Source organism: Anas acuta, chromosome 5 (assembly GCF_963932015.1).
Source record: "Anas acuta chromosome 5, bAnaAcu1.1, whole genome shotgun sequence".
In the NCBI taxonomy this organism is placed as follows: domain Eukaryota; kingdom Metazoa; phylum Chordata; class Aves; order Anseriformes; family Anatidae; genus Anas; species Anas acuta.
In genome coordinates, this window is record NC_088983.1 from 27853425 (window position 1) to 27868212 (window position 14788).

General features: G+C 55.9%; 1 protein-coding gene across 3 annotated transcripts in view; it reads right to left on the bottom strand.

The window, feature by feature from the left end:
• Positions 1–14788, bottom strand: part of DUSP8 (dual specificity phosphatase 8) — a 40206-nt gene that overhangs the window by 17702 nt on the left and 7716 nt on the right. For 2 of the 3 annotated variants that reach the window (XM_068683411.1, XM_068683412.1), the window contains exons 2-3: positions 10405–10807; positions 4752–4890 (exon numbers count right to left, since the gene is read on the bottom strand). In XM_068683411.1, the coding sequence (XP_068539512.1) occupies positions 4752–4890; positions 10405–10635 (370 nt within the window). In that variant the 5' untranslated portion in view covers positions 10636–10807. Of the gene's footprint in view, positions 1–4751; positions 4891–6161; positions 6251–10404; positions 10808–14788 lie in introns of those variants that run through there. The other variant, XM_068683413.1, reaches the window with a different exon arrangement.

Genomic DNA, 14788 nt, shown 5'->3' on the forward strand with positions numbered 1-14788 from the left:
CCTGCTTTCCAGAAATGGGAAATGAAATTACACGATGACTTTTGAAGCCTTGGCAACGGGCAGGCTGCTCTTCCACGGCCCTCATCTCCTCCCTTTGCCCCATCCCCGTGTGCCATTTTGCTCGCCTTTTCTGGGTCCGATTGTTAAAAACACGGCCGGGGAGGGGGAAGGGAAGCTCCACGGGGTAATTATAGAATCGGGAAAACAAGTTGTCTGACGACAGCGTTGCTAAACAGGGAGGTTTAGAGCATAGGTCTGGAATACAATCAGCTCACACATACGTGACCTAGCTTAACCCCTCCCAGGGATGCAGCTGCTGGTCCCTCTGGGGCCAAAACCCTTGCAGGCATCTCCCAGCCATGGTGGAAGGGTGGGAAGAGGCCACCTCGTCCCTCTGCAGGGATGCAGGGCCACATCTGGGCTGGGTGGTCAGGGCTGGACACCAGTACCCGCTGGGATGGGGCTGGAGGGCGAGAGCACAGTGCGGCAGCATCCCAAAGGCAGCCAGCACCGCAGCATCCCTGTCCTGCCCTGGCCACCACGGTCCCCCATGGACCACACTCTCCATGCATCCCTCTGAATATCTGGGCAGTTACAGACAGTTTCCCACTTCACCTCCATGAGCATCCTCAGGCCTGTGTACCCCGCAGAGGCTCTGCGGGAGCCCAAGGGCCAAATTCATCAGCTAGCACGGAACAAAGCACTTCCCGCAGCAGGGAGCTGCTCCTGCCCCATTTTGTCATCTGAGCTAAACTCAAAAGTATGGGTGTTTGGGGTATTTTTTTCATTGGGTTTTAGACAATGTTTTCTGAGCTCCTTTTAGGACTGTCCCTATGCAAAAAAAAAAAAAAGAAAAAAAAAAAGAAAAAAAAGTGTGTTTTTCTTTTCTTTTTAATCATCTTCCCCCACATCCTTGTTCCTAGAGTAATTCCAGCCAGCGCTGAGCCCAGTCAGTTCTGAACAGCTCAGATCAACTCTTGCAGTGGAAATTCCCTTTTCTTTTTCACTACTTGTTTCATCCGCTCTGAAGTCACCTGGCTTTGGAAGATTCCCTTGAAATTCCCCGATTCTCAAGTCTCCTAAATAACTGCTCCAGGCTTGTGAATGAGATCAGCCCCCTCCAGATCAAGCCCACTGAATGGTTACAACTCTGTGGCCACTGTCACCCTTCAGTCTTGATGGTGATGATGATGATGATGATGATGATGATGATGATGATGATGATGGTGGTGGTGGTGGTGATGATGGGAGTGAGCCTTCTCTCCTCTCTGCTCTCCAGCTCCCTGGGGAGGGCAGGGCTTACCCCATAGGAAGAGGAGGGACCTCACCAAAAAGCAGATGGAGTTTCCAATATAACTCATCCCATCGTGCTCCCAACTCCACTGCCTCCCTGACACCAAAATTTCCAATTTCCAGCTGCTTCTCCCAGTTGAGCCATCTCCCCAACCTTGGGCAAAAACTGGACACCCATTGACAGCTTTTAGCTCCACTGGAGAGGTTCCTCAAGAGACCTCCTCCAGCAGGGAAGACCAACAGGTTGAAACCAAACGCCATCGCTGTTCCTGGCCACGGCACCGCTGGGCTGGAGAAGACCTGGGCCAGGGCCAGCATGGCCAAGGAGCCTGGCGGGAGGAGGATGGAGAGGGGAGGGCTGGGAGGGATTTCTCACTGATGATATTGTTACATTCTTTCCGAATCCTGGGAGTAAACAGCCGCTCCAAATTTAGAAAGAACAGGGCTGGAAAATTTAAACATTCCTTGAAGAATTGGTACAAACGGCGAGGGGGGCGGGGGGCTGAAGATGATCTCACACGCGCTCCCGAGCCAGATGAAAAGCTCATGACTGGAGCTCGGAAAGCAAGCGAGGGGCCTGTTTCAGGTCGGTGCGCGACACTGCACGGATAAAGCACGGATAAACCTGGACCGAAGAGAGCCTGCGCCGTGCGGTGGGACCAGCACTGCCCCCACCCTCCAGGTGAGCCTCCGAGGGCTCCCCACCGGTTTCCTCCTTGCTCCGTACTGGGACCAGTGGCCACACACAGCTAAGCAACGCAGCAAAAAGCACCGTCATCCCCAGAGCCCTGCTTGGTCCCAGCATCATCCCGAGGAGCATCCCTCGCCCACCGCTTCGCTCGGCTGCGGAGGAGGCCGGGGAGATTTGGCTCCGCTTGCTGCCATTCAGCGAGGAGCCGGGGATGCTCAGCACCCGGCAGCTCAGCACCGCGCCGCGGCTCTGGCCGGGCTCCAGCACAAGAGCTGGCATCGCTGGAGCCATCAGCGGCCGATGGAGCCAGACTGCTGCCGCTTCATAAACAGATAATGGCTGTTAATAAAAACAAAGCGGGAGCTCGCAAAGGGAAAAAAAAAAAAAAGCAAAGCAAAAAAAAAAAAAAAGCAAAAAAAAAAAAAAAAAGAAGCAAGGGTTTGTGCTGAAATAAACAAAGGTTAAAGAACAGTCAGGCTCCTGAAGGAATAGCAAAGCTGGGCTGGAGGGAGGGAGGGGGCATTACGTAATGCAGGAAAAATGTTGGCTCCATTCAGTTTTCCACCACTTCATGTGATGTCAGGAAAACCATATAAATCAACAGGCTTTCTGCTCCCACGGATGGAGGGCAGCAAGCAGCACTATTTATACTTACACAATTAAAAAAAAAAATGTAAGGGGGGGGAGAGATGATGATGATTTGCAAGACTGGGAATAATTGACTCAGATTCCTCCTTCCGAGCCCCGCTGGAATTGCTGCTCTGGGGTTGTTAACCCTTGAGGAGCCCCTGCCCTCGCTCCTGCCACCCCCAGCAACCCAGGCTCCGGCCTCCAGCCTCCACCAGCTGCTCTGAGGCAGGTTCATCTGAAAAATGACGCGGAAACGAGCAAGAAGGGCCAAGCATGAAGTCTGGGGACACTGAGGCATGGAAAACAAAAAATGATGCACCGAAAGCAGGCTTGTTGGGACTCCTAGGTCCTGACCCTGCTGGAGATGATGTGAGATGGGGACCTGAATGGCTCGGTTTTGAGAGTGATTGGGGTGGGCACACTGGTCTGGGGATGCTCAGGAGTCAGTTCCCAGCAGCTTTTAGCAGTGGGAACCCCCTCTGTGGGTTAATGAAGGCTCGTAGGTAGCAGATCTAATATCTGTATGTGGAAAAGGAGTGAAGCCAAACTTAAGGTTGATTTTTAGCATCAAAATTTGTGCCAATGGTCTAAAACCACAGCATGAAGTGAGGGACAGAGATCAGCTCGTTAGCACATAAATACATAGTCCGCTTGCGTTGGACCCAGAGCAATAAAGAGGTTTCTGGGTTCCTCCATGTGCACGTACATCACACCTGATGTCATGCAGGGAATGGGGCAGAAAGGGTGGCACTGGGAGCAACCTGGGCAGGATGAGGTGCCTGGGCCAGGATGGGTCAGGTTGAGTTTGGACCTGATGCCCTGGTGGGGTGCTGGTGTCCTCGCAAACCCTCCCAGGCTGGCGCACCGTGCTCACGAGGCAGGGAGGGTCCTGGCAAGGGGTCGGGATCCAGCCCCGTGTACACATCCTCTCCTCAGACCTCCCAAGCGCCGCAAACCCAGGTCAAAAATAACCCGGCTGCTGCCCACATTACAGGAAGGAGGAAACTGCGTGTGTCAGAAAGCGCACCCAGCCTCCCTCTGGATGCTTTCAGCAGTGTTTTTGAGTCATGATTTCCATATAAAACTCAGCAGCCATGACCCAGTGTGCTACATTTCAGTTCTCTTTTTTTTTTTTTTTTTTCTCTCCACGCATTAGCAGCCTGCGTTCCCCATTAGCAGGCTCTGGGCCGCGCGGCTCGCGACGCCGCGGCACAAGGAGCAGGGGAGGCTTTGCCAAAACCTCAGCAATTACCAGCCGGGAATGCGGCTCTTTGAGGACTTCTGCAGGGGAAAGGCAGGGTGGAAGGGAAGGGCTGAGAAACCTGTTAACAGGTTTTAATTGGGGGCTTTAAAATGTCACCTAGCACCTCGTGCAGGCAGACGTGCTCCTGCCTGGGGCTCTTTGGTGCAGCAGCTGGGGAGGACGGAGACGGTAGCCAAAAAATGAGGATGCTTGTTTGCTTGCATGGACTGGGCGCTGGTGGCAGTGACGGTGACACCATCCTAACAAGACACCAGAGTGTGGGTTTTTTTCAGGTCTGCTGCAATGGCAGCTTTCTGACCCGTCCCAGTGACCCAATCTACCTTCACCTTTTTGGCATCGTGCACCAAGCTGTGCCCTTGGTTATGCCACAAAGACCTTGAGCAAGCTCACAGCATCCTCCCCAAGCAGTGGCCTCAGCAGAGCTCCATGCTAGTTCTCTTTATAATGACTTCACGTAGCCCTTGCTTGCTTTTGAAACCCTCACCCTGTCAGACCTGGGTGCTTTATTCCCATTATTTCTCTGCTCTCTCCATCATGACTCCAGTTTGAAGCTGGAAGGTGGACAGTCAGCCAGGCAGCCGGCCCAGCTGCTGGGAATTAAAAGCAGCTTTCACTTTCCCTTCAAGGTGATGTGCTCATCACACATGCTGCATGGCCACAACACCGTAAATCCAGAAAAATTGCACAAGCACTAAGTGAAACGGTAACCCAGAACCCCAGACAGCTGCGGGAAATGGTCTGGATGCACCATGGGGCCCACCACCCTACAACGCTGCTGGTGCCAGCAGCACCACCATCACACCATAATCATCACCACCATCACCACCACCATCATCGTCACCACGGCCTGCCCTCGAGCCGCTCTGCTCCTACCTGTGAGAATGGAGACACTGTGGAAACAGCTGTCCAGCTTGCCCAGGAGGATGGAGAGGAAGCTGTCGGCAGCCAAGCCGGTCACGTCCCGCGTGCTCTGGTCATAGACCACCACGTCCTGGTGCTCCTCTGCCTCCACCTGCAGGGAACGGCAAAAAAAACGGGCGCTGGAGAAACTGAGGACTTGCTTCTGCCCATGGAGCATTTCCATTGACCACAGCCAGAGGACAGCCCCAGTGGTTGGGGTACCACATGGCTGAGACTGCCCCGTGGGTACAAATGGGTAGTTCAGCACCAACGCCAGTTGCAGCAGCCATGCCAACAGTGAGCAAATTGGAGTGCCCTACCTAAAATACTGCTGCCCCACAGCACTCACCATTGCTTTTCCATTATTTAACCAGCAGGACCGCATGCCCCCACCCTGGGGAGGCACAGCTCAGCACACCCGCTGAGCAGCCTGGTGGATGGCAAACACGTCCATCACGCTGCGGGAGGAGTGGGCAGCGGCTGGAAAGCCAGGGGGATCCAGCAGCTGGATAATGCCCAGCCCTGCGGGCACAGGGAGGCCTTCTAGTGCAGTGCCCTGCAACGTGCTGTGCTCCCATTGAAATGTGAGGGCTGGAGCTGCTGCCTCCCATCGTGGTGATCAGCGCAACTCTTCCCATGCATACCTGATCAGCAGGGACTGAAACCTTGTTATGGGACTCCTCAAGCTCAGCACTACTCATAAGCACTCTCCTCCTTTTGTTCCATCACTCGCATGCCCTATCTCACCACCCTTGTGTTACTATAGATGTTAAAGCAACCACAAACGCAACGCTCGGAATCAATCCCCCATCCCTTGAGAAGGTTTCTGCAGCACCCGGAGATGTGCAGACATCTTCCCAAGGCAGATCCAGCCCAAGGCACAGCGAGGCAGCAGCTGGGCTGTTTTGACACCCTGCTGCAGGTGCTTCCCTGCCATGAAACGTGAGCTACATCCCAATAAAACCGCAGCATGCATGGATTTAGCTGAGCTCATTGCGGCCACTCACCGCAGGGCTGAGGACAGCCTCGTGCCCTCGGAAGTCACCGCTGCCTTCATGGGGCACTGGGAAGCGAGCTTGGCCATGCAGGTCAGCGGGATGAAGGGAGGGAAGAAAATGAAACAGCAGGAGGAGAGGGAGGAGGAAAGGATGGGGGAATTTTAAAATAAAATTTTAAAATATTTTTTTAAAATAAATTTAAAATTGCCTAAGGTGCCCTGGGTAAAATCAGTGGCTGTTTCTCTAAGCGTCATCGATATTCTTTACATTATTAACAATAAGCCATGCTGTTTCTATAAGGGTAGCTCAGCGTGGGTGAAACTCCTCACAAGCAGCAGAGGTGACCCAGGGAAGCCACCTGGGGGTGAACCAGACAAGGACATACCCTTAGGAACATCTCATCCAAAGGAAACCTCTGCTCCTGCCATCCAGCACAGCACAGCGTCCCGAAAACCCGGCCTGAAGCATCTCCCCAGAAGTGAGGCAAGGAAGGGACTAAGCAGGGGCTCGCACCCCAGCCAGAGGGGCAAGCAGGGGAGATAACAGCTCTGGCCGAGCAGAATTATCCCACAATAGGATTTAGTGTTCCCTCTGCACGGGGAGGCTTTGTTTTGGCCATTACTGCAGGGTTGCTGAGCAACGGCAGATATGTGTGACACGGTTTACATCTTATTAAAGTTATAAGGTTTCACTCGATGTAAATGCCAAACAAGCACTGGCCTTGCGTGGCCCGGCTGCAGAAAATAAATATCCTGCTCGGTGGGGCAAGGGCTGCGGAAACGGGCTGAGGGCAGAGATTGGCTTGAAGACAAATACACTGTGTGAGAAGGGTTCATTTTTTCTAGTGGCACATCACACATGGTGGTGCTGGCATTCCCATGGGTCAGATGGAGCAGGGACAGCAGGGATTTCATCCAACCCTAGAATCACCTCGGTTGGAAAAGACCTTCAAGATCATCCAGTCCAACTATCATCATCAAGTCCAACCACTCAGCATCAAGTCCAACCAACTTGAAGTCCAACCATCATAATGAAGTTCAACCAACATCAAGTCCAACCATCACCAAGTCCAATCATCAAGCCCAATCCCCAAGCATTTTCCTCCTCTGCTGCCCGAGCGCACAAGAAAGGAAGGATGTTGAAGGGCTGCTGGTGGGATGCAGCGTCTGGAAAGGATGACACACAGCTTGCCATGAGGCACAGCTGGCCTTGATGGTGCTATTTTGGACTTGATGATCTTGAAGGTCTTTTCCAACCTAGAGGATTCCACTTCAGGTGCTATGGTCCCACCAAGTCACCCATGTCTCTGTCCCCAAGCCTTGCAGGAGCATCCTTGGGGAGCCCATGGGACATCGCTGGGGAGCTCATCACCACCCCTGGAGGTATCTCCCTATGGACATTTTGTCTTGGGCACCGGGTGGTTTGATACACCCTGGTGCTGCCTCTGCCTGCTCCGTGCTCCCCAGCTACTAAGCGGGGATGATGCCACTTGTGAAAAGTGCTCTGAGCCCTCCAGGTGATCTGGGCTAAGATAAGAGTGACGTATTCTTATTATTCCAATTACTCCGGACATCACAGCCCCATTTTGTTTCAAAACACGGTGAATCACCCCACTGAAATAACACGGCTTCCATAAACATACAGAGCAGCCGGGCACATGGCTCAGGACTAAGCCCCGGCTTTCCCTTGAGCAAGGCAGCTGCTTCCAGGGCCAGGCTCCTCCAGTAAATAAATAAATGTCCCCACAGCCCTGGTGGACCGTTGTCATGCCTCTAGCTGCTGCTGTAGCCATTCCCAGAGACAGCTGCATTTCAGGAAGTGAGAACAGGTCAAGATGTGGGAAGACTTTCCAAGGAGATCTTAAAAAAGTGAGCTTCTCAGCATTTCCCTCCAGAAATCAAAATAAACCCCCAAGCAGGAATTTCCCACAACCTCTTCCCCTGAAACGGCACCGAGGAACTGAATTATTCCAGCCGATAGCGGGAGAAAGGTTCAAAAACAAAAACAGAGCAGGTAGCACAGCACATTTTTGTGCTGAGGGCGACTATTGCTGTAATAATCAGAATTCCTGGGAATAAAATAAAAGTAGTCCTTTGGAAAATGCATTACTGCTGCAGTTTCCTAGCCCAGTCCATGGGCTGCGATGGAGTTCAGCATCTCTGTGCCCAGCGGGGAAGCAGTGCACAAGAGGACTCGGGGAGAGGTGGCTTAGCTGTGCCCACATTTCCAGGGCAGATGAAAGGCAGATTGTGACAAAAGAAGAAAGGGTGATATGTTTTTTTCCCTATTTCTTCTTTCCCAGCAAATGGTCCTTGCCCAAGACTTGCTGTTATCCCGCAGCACTGCCCCAAAGCAGCGCACCCAGGAGGGTTGCCAGTGGTGCCCTCCCTTCACATCGGGACGGAAAACTGCCCTGCGTTGCCCTCTGCCCTGCCAGGTGACGGGCAAAACATGACCAGTGCCTGGTGGGGTCTGGGATGCGCAGGTCTGGGGTTTTTTGGGCCGTGCAAGCGACGGGGGAGTGCATCGAGGTGGGCTGCCAGCAGTGCCCCTTCCTTCTGGGCAGCAGCGCGGTGCTCCCGGCCGCCTTTGTCTCAGCAGCCCCAGCCGGGAGCAGGAAGCGGGAGGAGGGCGGGAGGCCCGTCAGGAGGAATAATGGGGCCGGACAATCGCGCCACTGATGTCACCCTTCCTGCCATCTGCTCCCAGCGCCAGCCGTGCCCCTGTCCCCCCCTGTCCCCACCGCTTTGCTGATCACCCTTCGGCAGGTGCACCGGCGAGCCCTGAAAATAAAGGCTGCCCCTCTCCACGTTGCCCAAAGCAGAACGTTTTTCCCCAGATCCTGACCCGCCTTCTTGCCCCAGGGGACATGCCCATGTCTCCATCCTCCTGCTGCCACCGCTCAGCCTCCTGCCACCCTCCACATGGGGACAGCGGCACAAAAGGCTTGAACACCCCAGACCACAGCCAGCACCCCGCTTTGTGCCAGCTGAGCATACGGCCATGACCCCCCCTCGTTTTCCCCCCAGCTGCCCGGGGCAATTGGCTTAACCTCATAAGAACACCCTGAAGCTTAATTAATTCCTGGGCTGAGCATCCCCGAACACCCTTGCCACGGTGTTCGTGTTGCATCCCCACTTGGTACCCAGAGAGCTGCTTAATGATGCAGGACTGGGAGGAGGCGGCTGCTCCTTGCACGGGGACACCGGCAGCCCCCAGGTGACCGTGAAGGTTGGGGACAACCCTTAGCAGGGCAGAGCTGGGGTGGGAGCCACCTGTGCCGGCGCAGGAGCATCCTTTGGGAGCTGCTGCCGCCCGCTGCGGCATCTCTGCGGCTGCGAGCTGCAGCGCTGCAGGCGGGCCTGCATCAGCTGACGTTAACTCTTGGTGCTCCCCATCCTCCTCTTTCTCCCCCCACCCCAAAGTCGCATTGCTGCTGCTGCTGCTGCTGCTGCTGCTCCACGTGACGGCGGCCACTGCAGAGGTGACCCTGGCCGGGAGGAGGGCAGCCGCACCGCACTGGCTCCTGGCTCGCCAAAACTGATTATTCTTTGCTTTATTCGCCCGGGGGATTGACGAAGGGCTCAGGCCGCTGGGGAATCACTCCCCACAATCCCCTCCGAAGCGGCCAGCCCCATGGCTGGAGCAGCTTGGAGCGAGGCCGGGCCCCCCCTCCCCGGCTCCTTGATCCCGGCAGGGTGATGTCACCGGCAGCCAATGCGGGCCGCGGTGGCTTCGCGGGGTGGCGGGGGGGGGACACGCCGCAGATGGCTCCAGCTGGGCCCAGCATTTGATTAATCGCCTGAATTACCCTCGTTTTGCCATAAAATTACGGGGACAGGGTGGGGGGGGGATGCCGGGGAATGGTAAAAGCAGGAGCGCATCGGTAAAGGAGCAGGCTGCCGTGGGGGTGCAGCGCCCCAAAATGCGGGGCAGGGGGAGGCAGGGGGTCCCCTTGCCAAAAGCATGCTGCGGAGGGGATGTGGCACTTTGGGGACATGTGGCGGATGGGGTGACGGGTCCCTGGGGAGCCAGGAGGGGAGAGGTGCCAGGCCACCCTCCCCCTGGTCACCCACGGAGGGCAGGACCCTGCCCGAGCCACCGCGGGGGCACACAGCACTATTTCGGCCAGCCAGCCGTGGCTCGGAGCCACCTCTATTATTTAACCAGGAGAGATAGAGAGAGGAGCCCGGGAGAGATAATATGCCATGACACCGGATAAGAGCTCCTGGCGTCACAAGGGAGGAGGATTACATGTCCCTGAATGGAGTTAGAGATGACAGAGGGGAGGGGAAGAGTTTTTAGCAAGGGATTAAGCTTACAGCTCCAGGAAGGCTTTGGGGGGCTGCTTGCCAGCGCAGGGCAAGCCCTGAGGCTGACGTACCTGTTAGGCTGGCCTGGGGAGGGGGGTGCCGTGTCACTGGGGTGGGGGCAACGAGCAGGTCCCCGAGGACAGCCCTGTGTGGTGGACGGGGTGCCAGAGGGAAGGCAGCAGGTAACGGGGTGCAGGGAGGGAGGAGCGGGTCACACGGGCCAGGCATGGCTGGATGGAAATGCATCCCCCCACCCTGCATCTTTCTCCTGGGGGAGAGGTTTCCACAAGGACAGGCGAGGGCCAGACCCCGTACCTTCATCTTGGAGGCGGGCTGGATGAGCTCTGTGATGGAGACCTTGTCCTGCTGGAGCCGCCTCTTGACCAGCTTGGAGCAGCAGATGTTGACGGAGCTGAGGACGTGCCAGGAGTTGTACTCCACGAAGGAGCGGCTGTCGATGACCAGGGTGCCCTCCGCCCCGTTCCTCAGGAGGCTGGCCAGCTTCTTCGGATCCATCACTTTGCGTGGGAGCCTGTCCCCGGCCATACCGGGCCCGTCCCCTCTGCGGCGAGCGGGGGCAAGGGGCGCGAGGGCAGGGAGGGGCTGGCACCCGTCTCCCCCAGGGGAAGCAGTGATGGGGTGAGGTGCGAGCGGGGCAGCTCCCGTCCCAGGCTCTTCACGCTGCTAGTGCCCAGGGTGCCGACTCATTGTGCTGAACCTGGAGGGAGAGGGAAGGGGGAAAACGGCGGTCAGGTGGCAGCAAAACCAGGTGCTCACCTGGGGCTGAGTCCTCGAGGAGGACCTCAGGAGGGCACAAGGGTGCAGGCACACTTCCCAGGCATAATTTTAGGTTTAATAGCCCTCGGTGGAGCTTTCCTCCAAGAATTTGTCTAATAGCTTCTGGGAGCCATGTCAGATTTAACAGGCAGGGAGCAGCCTTTTCCCTGTTTTTCCCTGAGGCTCAGGGCTCTTCAGGGGACCCTGGTGTCTTCTGCTGGGAGAAGCCACCCGTGCCCGTTCACCCTCCCAGTGCACCTCACAACTCGGGAGCCCCTCGGGTCACAGCACCCGCAGAGCAGCTCCTCGCACAGGCACCTTTTGGCAGTCCTTAGGTTTTAATGGCACACGTCATTGCAGGCCTGTTTTAATGGCATTAGGTTTTAATGCTGTGGCGGCCATTCAGAAAATAAGCAGGGCTATTACCAGGCTCCTCTTGTTCCTGCCAGACGGTGTTTTAGAGTGAACCCACAAGCTGTTGCATGGGAGCTTTAATGCATCTGAATTAGGAGGACTATGACTACCGTGCCTGAAAAGGCCAGCGTAAAGACCTTCATTGACTTCTGCAGGGCCAGGATTTGGTCTATGAACTGCAGAAGGCTTATGAGGCACCCTGATCTGGGTAAGCCAGCAGCTCGTAGAAGCTCCCACACCGTTAGCCCTCGTGGTGCAGGCCCCAAAGGAGGCCACAGAGATGCTTGGGGAGGGCACGGTGCTGCAGCAACAAGGCTGTACGGTGCCTGGTGCTGTCCCACGTGTACAGGGAAAGGTGCTGCATGCCTCAGCCTCATGAGAACTTTTACACCAAGGAAACAAAAGGTCCTTACACCAAGCCCAATGCTCATTTCTACTGCACCACATCTCTGGGTGAAATGACAGGGACCTCTGCTCCCCATCAACAGACCTGGAGGACTCAGCCATCTCGCAGGGACAGGACATGGGGCTGCAGAATACGAGGATGGGGGCTTCAGCATCCACAGGCCCACGACCCTGGCATTAGCAGCCCCGCCACATCCCTGGGCAGCTCCCCAAAGCAGGGGGTAGATGTCCCCGCATCACACGCATGCTGCTAGCACATCTATTCAAATTAAAGGGGAAAAAAAATCCCCTAAATGCTGCGACAGCGCTGGCCCCTCCTGGCACAAAGCCCTTCGCAGCCCCATTGCACGGCGGTGCCGCTGTCCCCGGCCCCACGGCGGGCGGCTCGCGGTCCCCCCTCGCCTCTCCCCTCCCTGCAGCACTCCTCCAGGGGGGGCTTAAAAATTGAAACAGTTCTAATTAGGGGGTGATAGGGGGAGAGAGGCTGGCTCCTGCTGGGATATGACACACCTCATTACGTTGCTGCCGCCTTGCCAGAAGACCCCCTGCTGTACCTTGGCTATAGAGCCAGGGCACTCAGAAAGGATGCAAATTAGCCAGCTTTTCCCCTCCGTCTTTCTTTCACACCCCACTCCCCAAATCGCTTTCTGCTTCCCATCCCCATCAGGACAGCAGGCTGCGAATTCTTCTCAGCTCTTCCAATTACATCCAAGAAATAAAAGGGAGCGGAGGGAGGCGACAGACAAAAAGCTGGGGATAATGCTGAGGCAGAGGGATCAGAATGAGAGGCTGAAGTGGGAGGAAGGAGTGATCCAATGCATCGGACACATCGCACAGTGTCTGCGAGATAACAGGGTATCTGCTCCCCAGATAACGAGCGAGGGTGAACCTTGGGGGGTCAGACAAAATTAGAGGGGCTTGGGAAAGCCAGAAGATCCTGGATCTCCCAACTGCTCTGGGAGAAGCCTGTTTGGAAGAGGCTTTCCACGCACTGAGTTCTGACAGGTGACCGGGAGCGCAGGGGGGTGAAGTCAGGGAAGGCACAAGAGGTTCCCCACCTCTGCTAACAGCCACCCAAACATCTGGACAGATGTCCGTTTGCTCCAGCACGGCCAGTTAGAGCTGGTGGCAGAGACAGGCGACACAAGTGAGCCTGCTCTGACACCCAGCTCCAGCAGGGAGATGTGGAGGGAGGCATGGCAAGGCAGGCCCATGCTGCCTCCCCTTCCTGGAGCCTTTGGAGGGAGATGACTGACAGAGCGTGGTCTTAGGCAGCTGTAACCTTGGTGGTAGACCCCAGATTGAGAAGGAACCAGGTCCTGAGCTCGTATGTCGCCCTCTTGTAGGCCAACCCTAATGCAAATGCCAAGGGATTGGAAAGGAGGAGCCACGGACAGGGAGCACCACGAAGTAAGAGGTTTCCTGCCACCCCACCACGGTGACCAGGGACTTGTCTCCAGCACAGGGGAAAAGGTTAACCTGGGACCTAAATTGGGGTTTCAGAAGTGTAGCTGTGTCCCTCGCTTATCAGTTTATTAAAGCCATCTTAATCTTCTTGAGTGTTCCCGAAGAACATTACCATAATCCTTTAATCCCACCTCTCCCTGGAGTGCCTGTAATGAGGGAGATGGGCGCAAGGCTTAGCTGAATGGGGACAGCGAGGCAGGAGGGGCCAAGCTGGATGGAAGGACGGGCAGAGAGCCCAACACCCAGCCTGGGCAACCACCGGCACTCCGTCCCTGCTGCTACCTCCACGGACACACGTGCTTTGTGAAGGGTGCCACCAGGAGCTTGGCACAGATAGGTGCTGTGAGCCGGGCTAAGGGCAAACGCCCTCTCCATCCTCTTCCGTCCTCTTCTGGTCAGCCAGAAGGAAGAAAACCCCAAACACACCCTGACCTGGGTCTGTCCCCGTGGCAGGACGGACCATGGGAGCTTGGCCCTGAGCTGGCCCAGCAGTCACAAGGGGGAGGCCACTTCCTCAATTACTTCTCTTGCACAAAGCCCCGGCAGAGGTACGTGGTTATGGGATGGGCATGGATCTGGTTTCTCTTGTACCAGAGATGTTAACAGGAAGGCCAGCACGTTTCTGAAGCAACCATAAACCTCACCAACTGGTGCGTCTACTCGTCTCACCAAGCTCGTAGCTGTGTCCTGGAAATCTCTACCCTCCACTCGTGGTCCTGTTCAGGAGCTCCTAGCTTCCTACTACTCCACACTTTCCTCTTCTCCTAGCCCTTTCCCACTTCTTTCTGCTGCTGTTTTCCTATTTCCATTCAAAATAAATATGGGCAGACTTGACCAAGATGAAGAGGAAAAGGAAAAAAAAACAAAACAGGAGAACAGCCACAGTGGTGTTTCCCAGCCTGCAGGGGACACACAGCAAAGGACCTCAGATGCACTGCTGTTCATCTCCCAAGGTATTTTGGAGACCAAGACCTGCTTCTAGCAATGGAGAACTTGCAAAATGAAGGAGCTGAAGAGCAGAAGTAGGATAGGGCTGGCTGCTGGTGGAGGACCTGGAGGTGCTGCGATCTGCCTCATGAGCCAGGCTGCGCAGAGGTGAAGATGTGGGAAGGGGCAAATCTGGCAATGGGGGTGCTGGAAGAGGCACCCACACATGCCTGAGCACAGAGCTAAGGGAGCAACCCTGGGAACAGGCAGCTCTGAGCCCATCAACCTCCCGAGGAGCTGTGGGTGCCCCATGCCTGGAGGTGCCCAAGGCCAGGCTGGATGGGGCTGGGGGCAGCCTGGGCTGGTGGGAGGGGTCCTGCCCGTGGCAGGGGGTTGGGACTGGGTGGGCTTTAAGGTCAATTCCAACCCAAACCCTTCTCAAACCTGTTTCCAGTGTGAAACATGGCATCTCTGCCAAGCTCTCCACCCCTTCTCCATGCCCATCCCCATCCCCATTTCTTCCAAGTCCTTCGGCACTTAGCGAGCTCCCCTCAGCAGGCTCATGCCGTTTGAGGGATTCCTAAATCACGGGCCTACGGCTAATTATTATTATTTCGCAGCAGCAATCAGGGACGCGGGGCTCATTAACAAGTTAGCACCTCTGGTTTCCCTGGAAACCCGCAGCTGCCAGGCAACGGCTGCGGCTCCG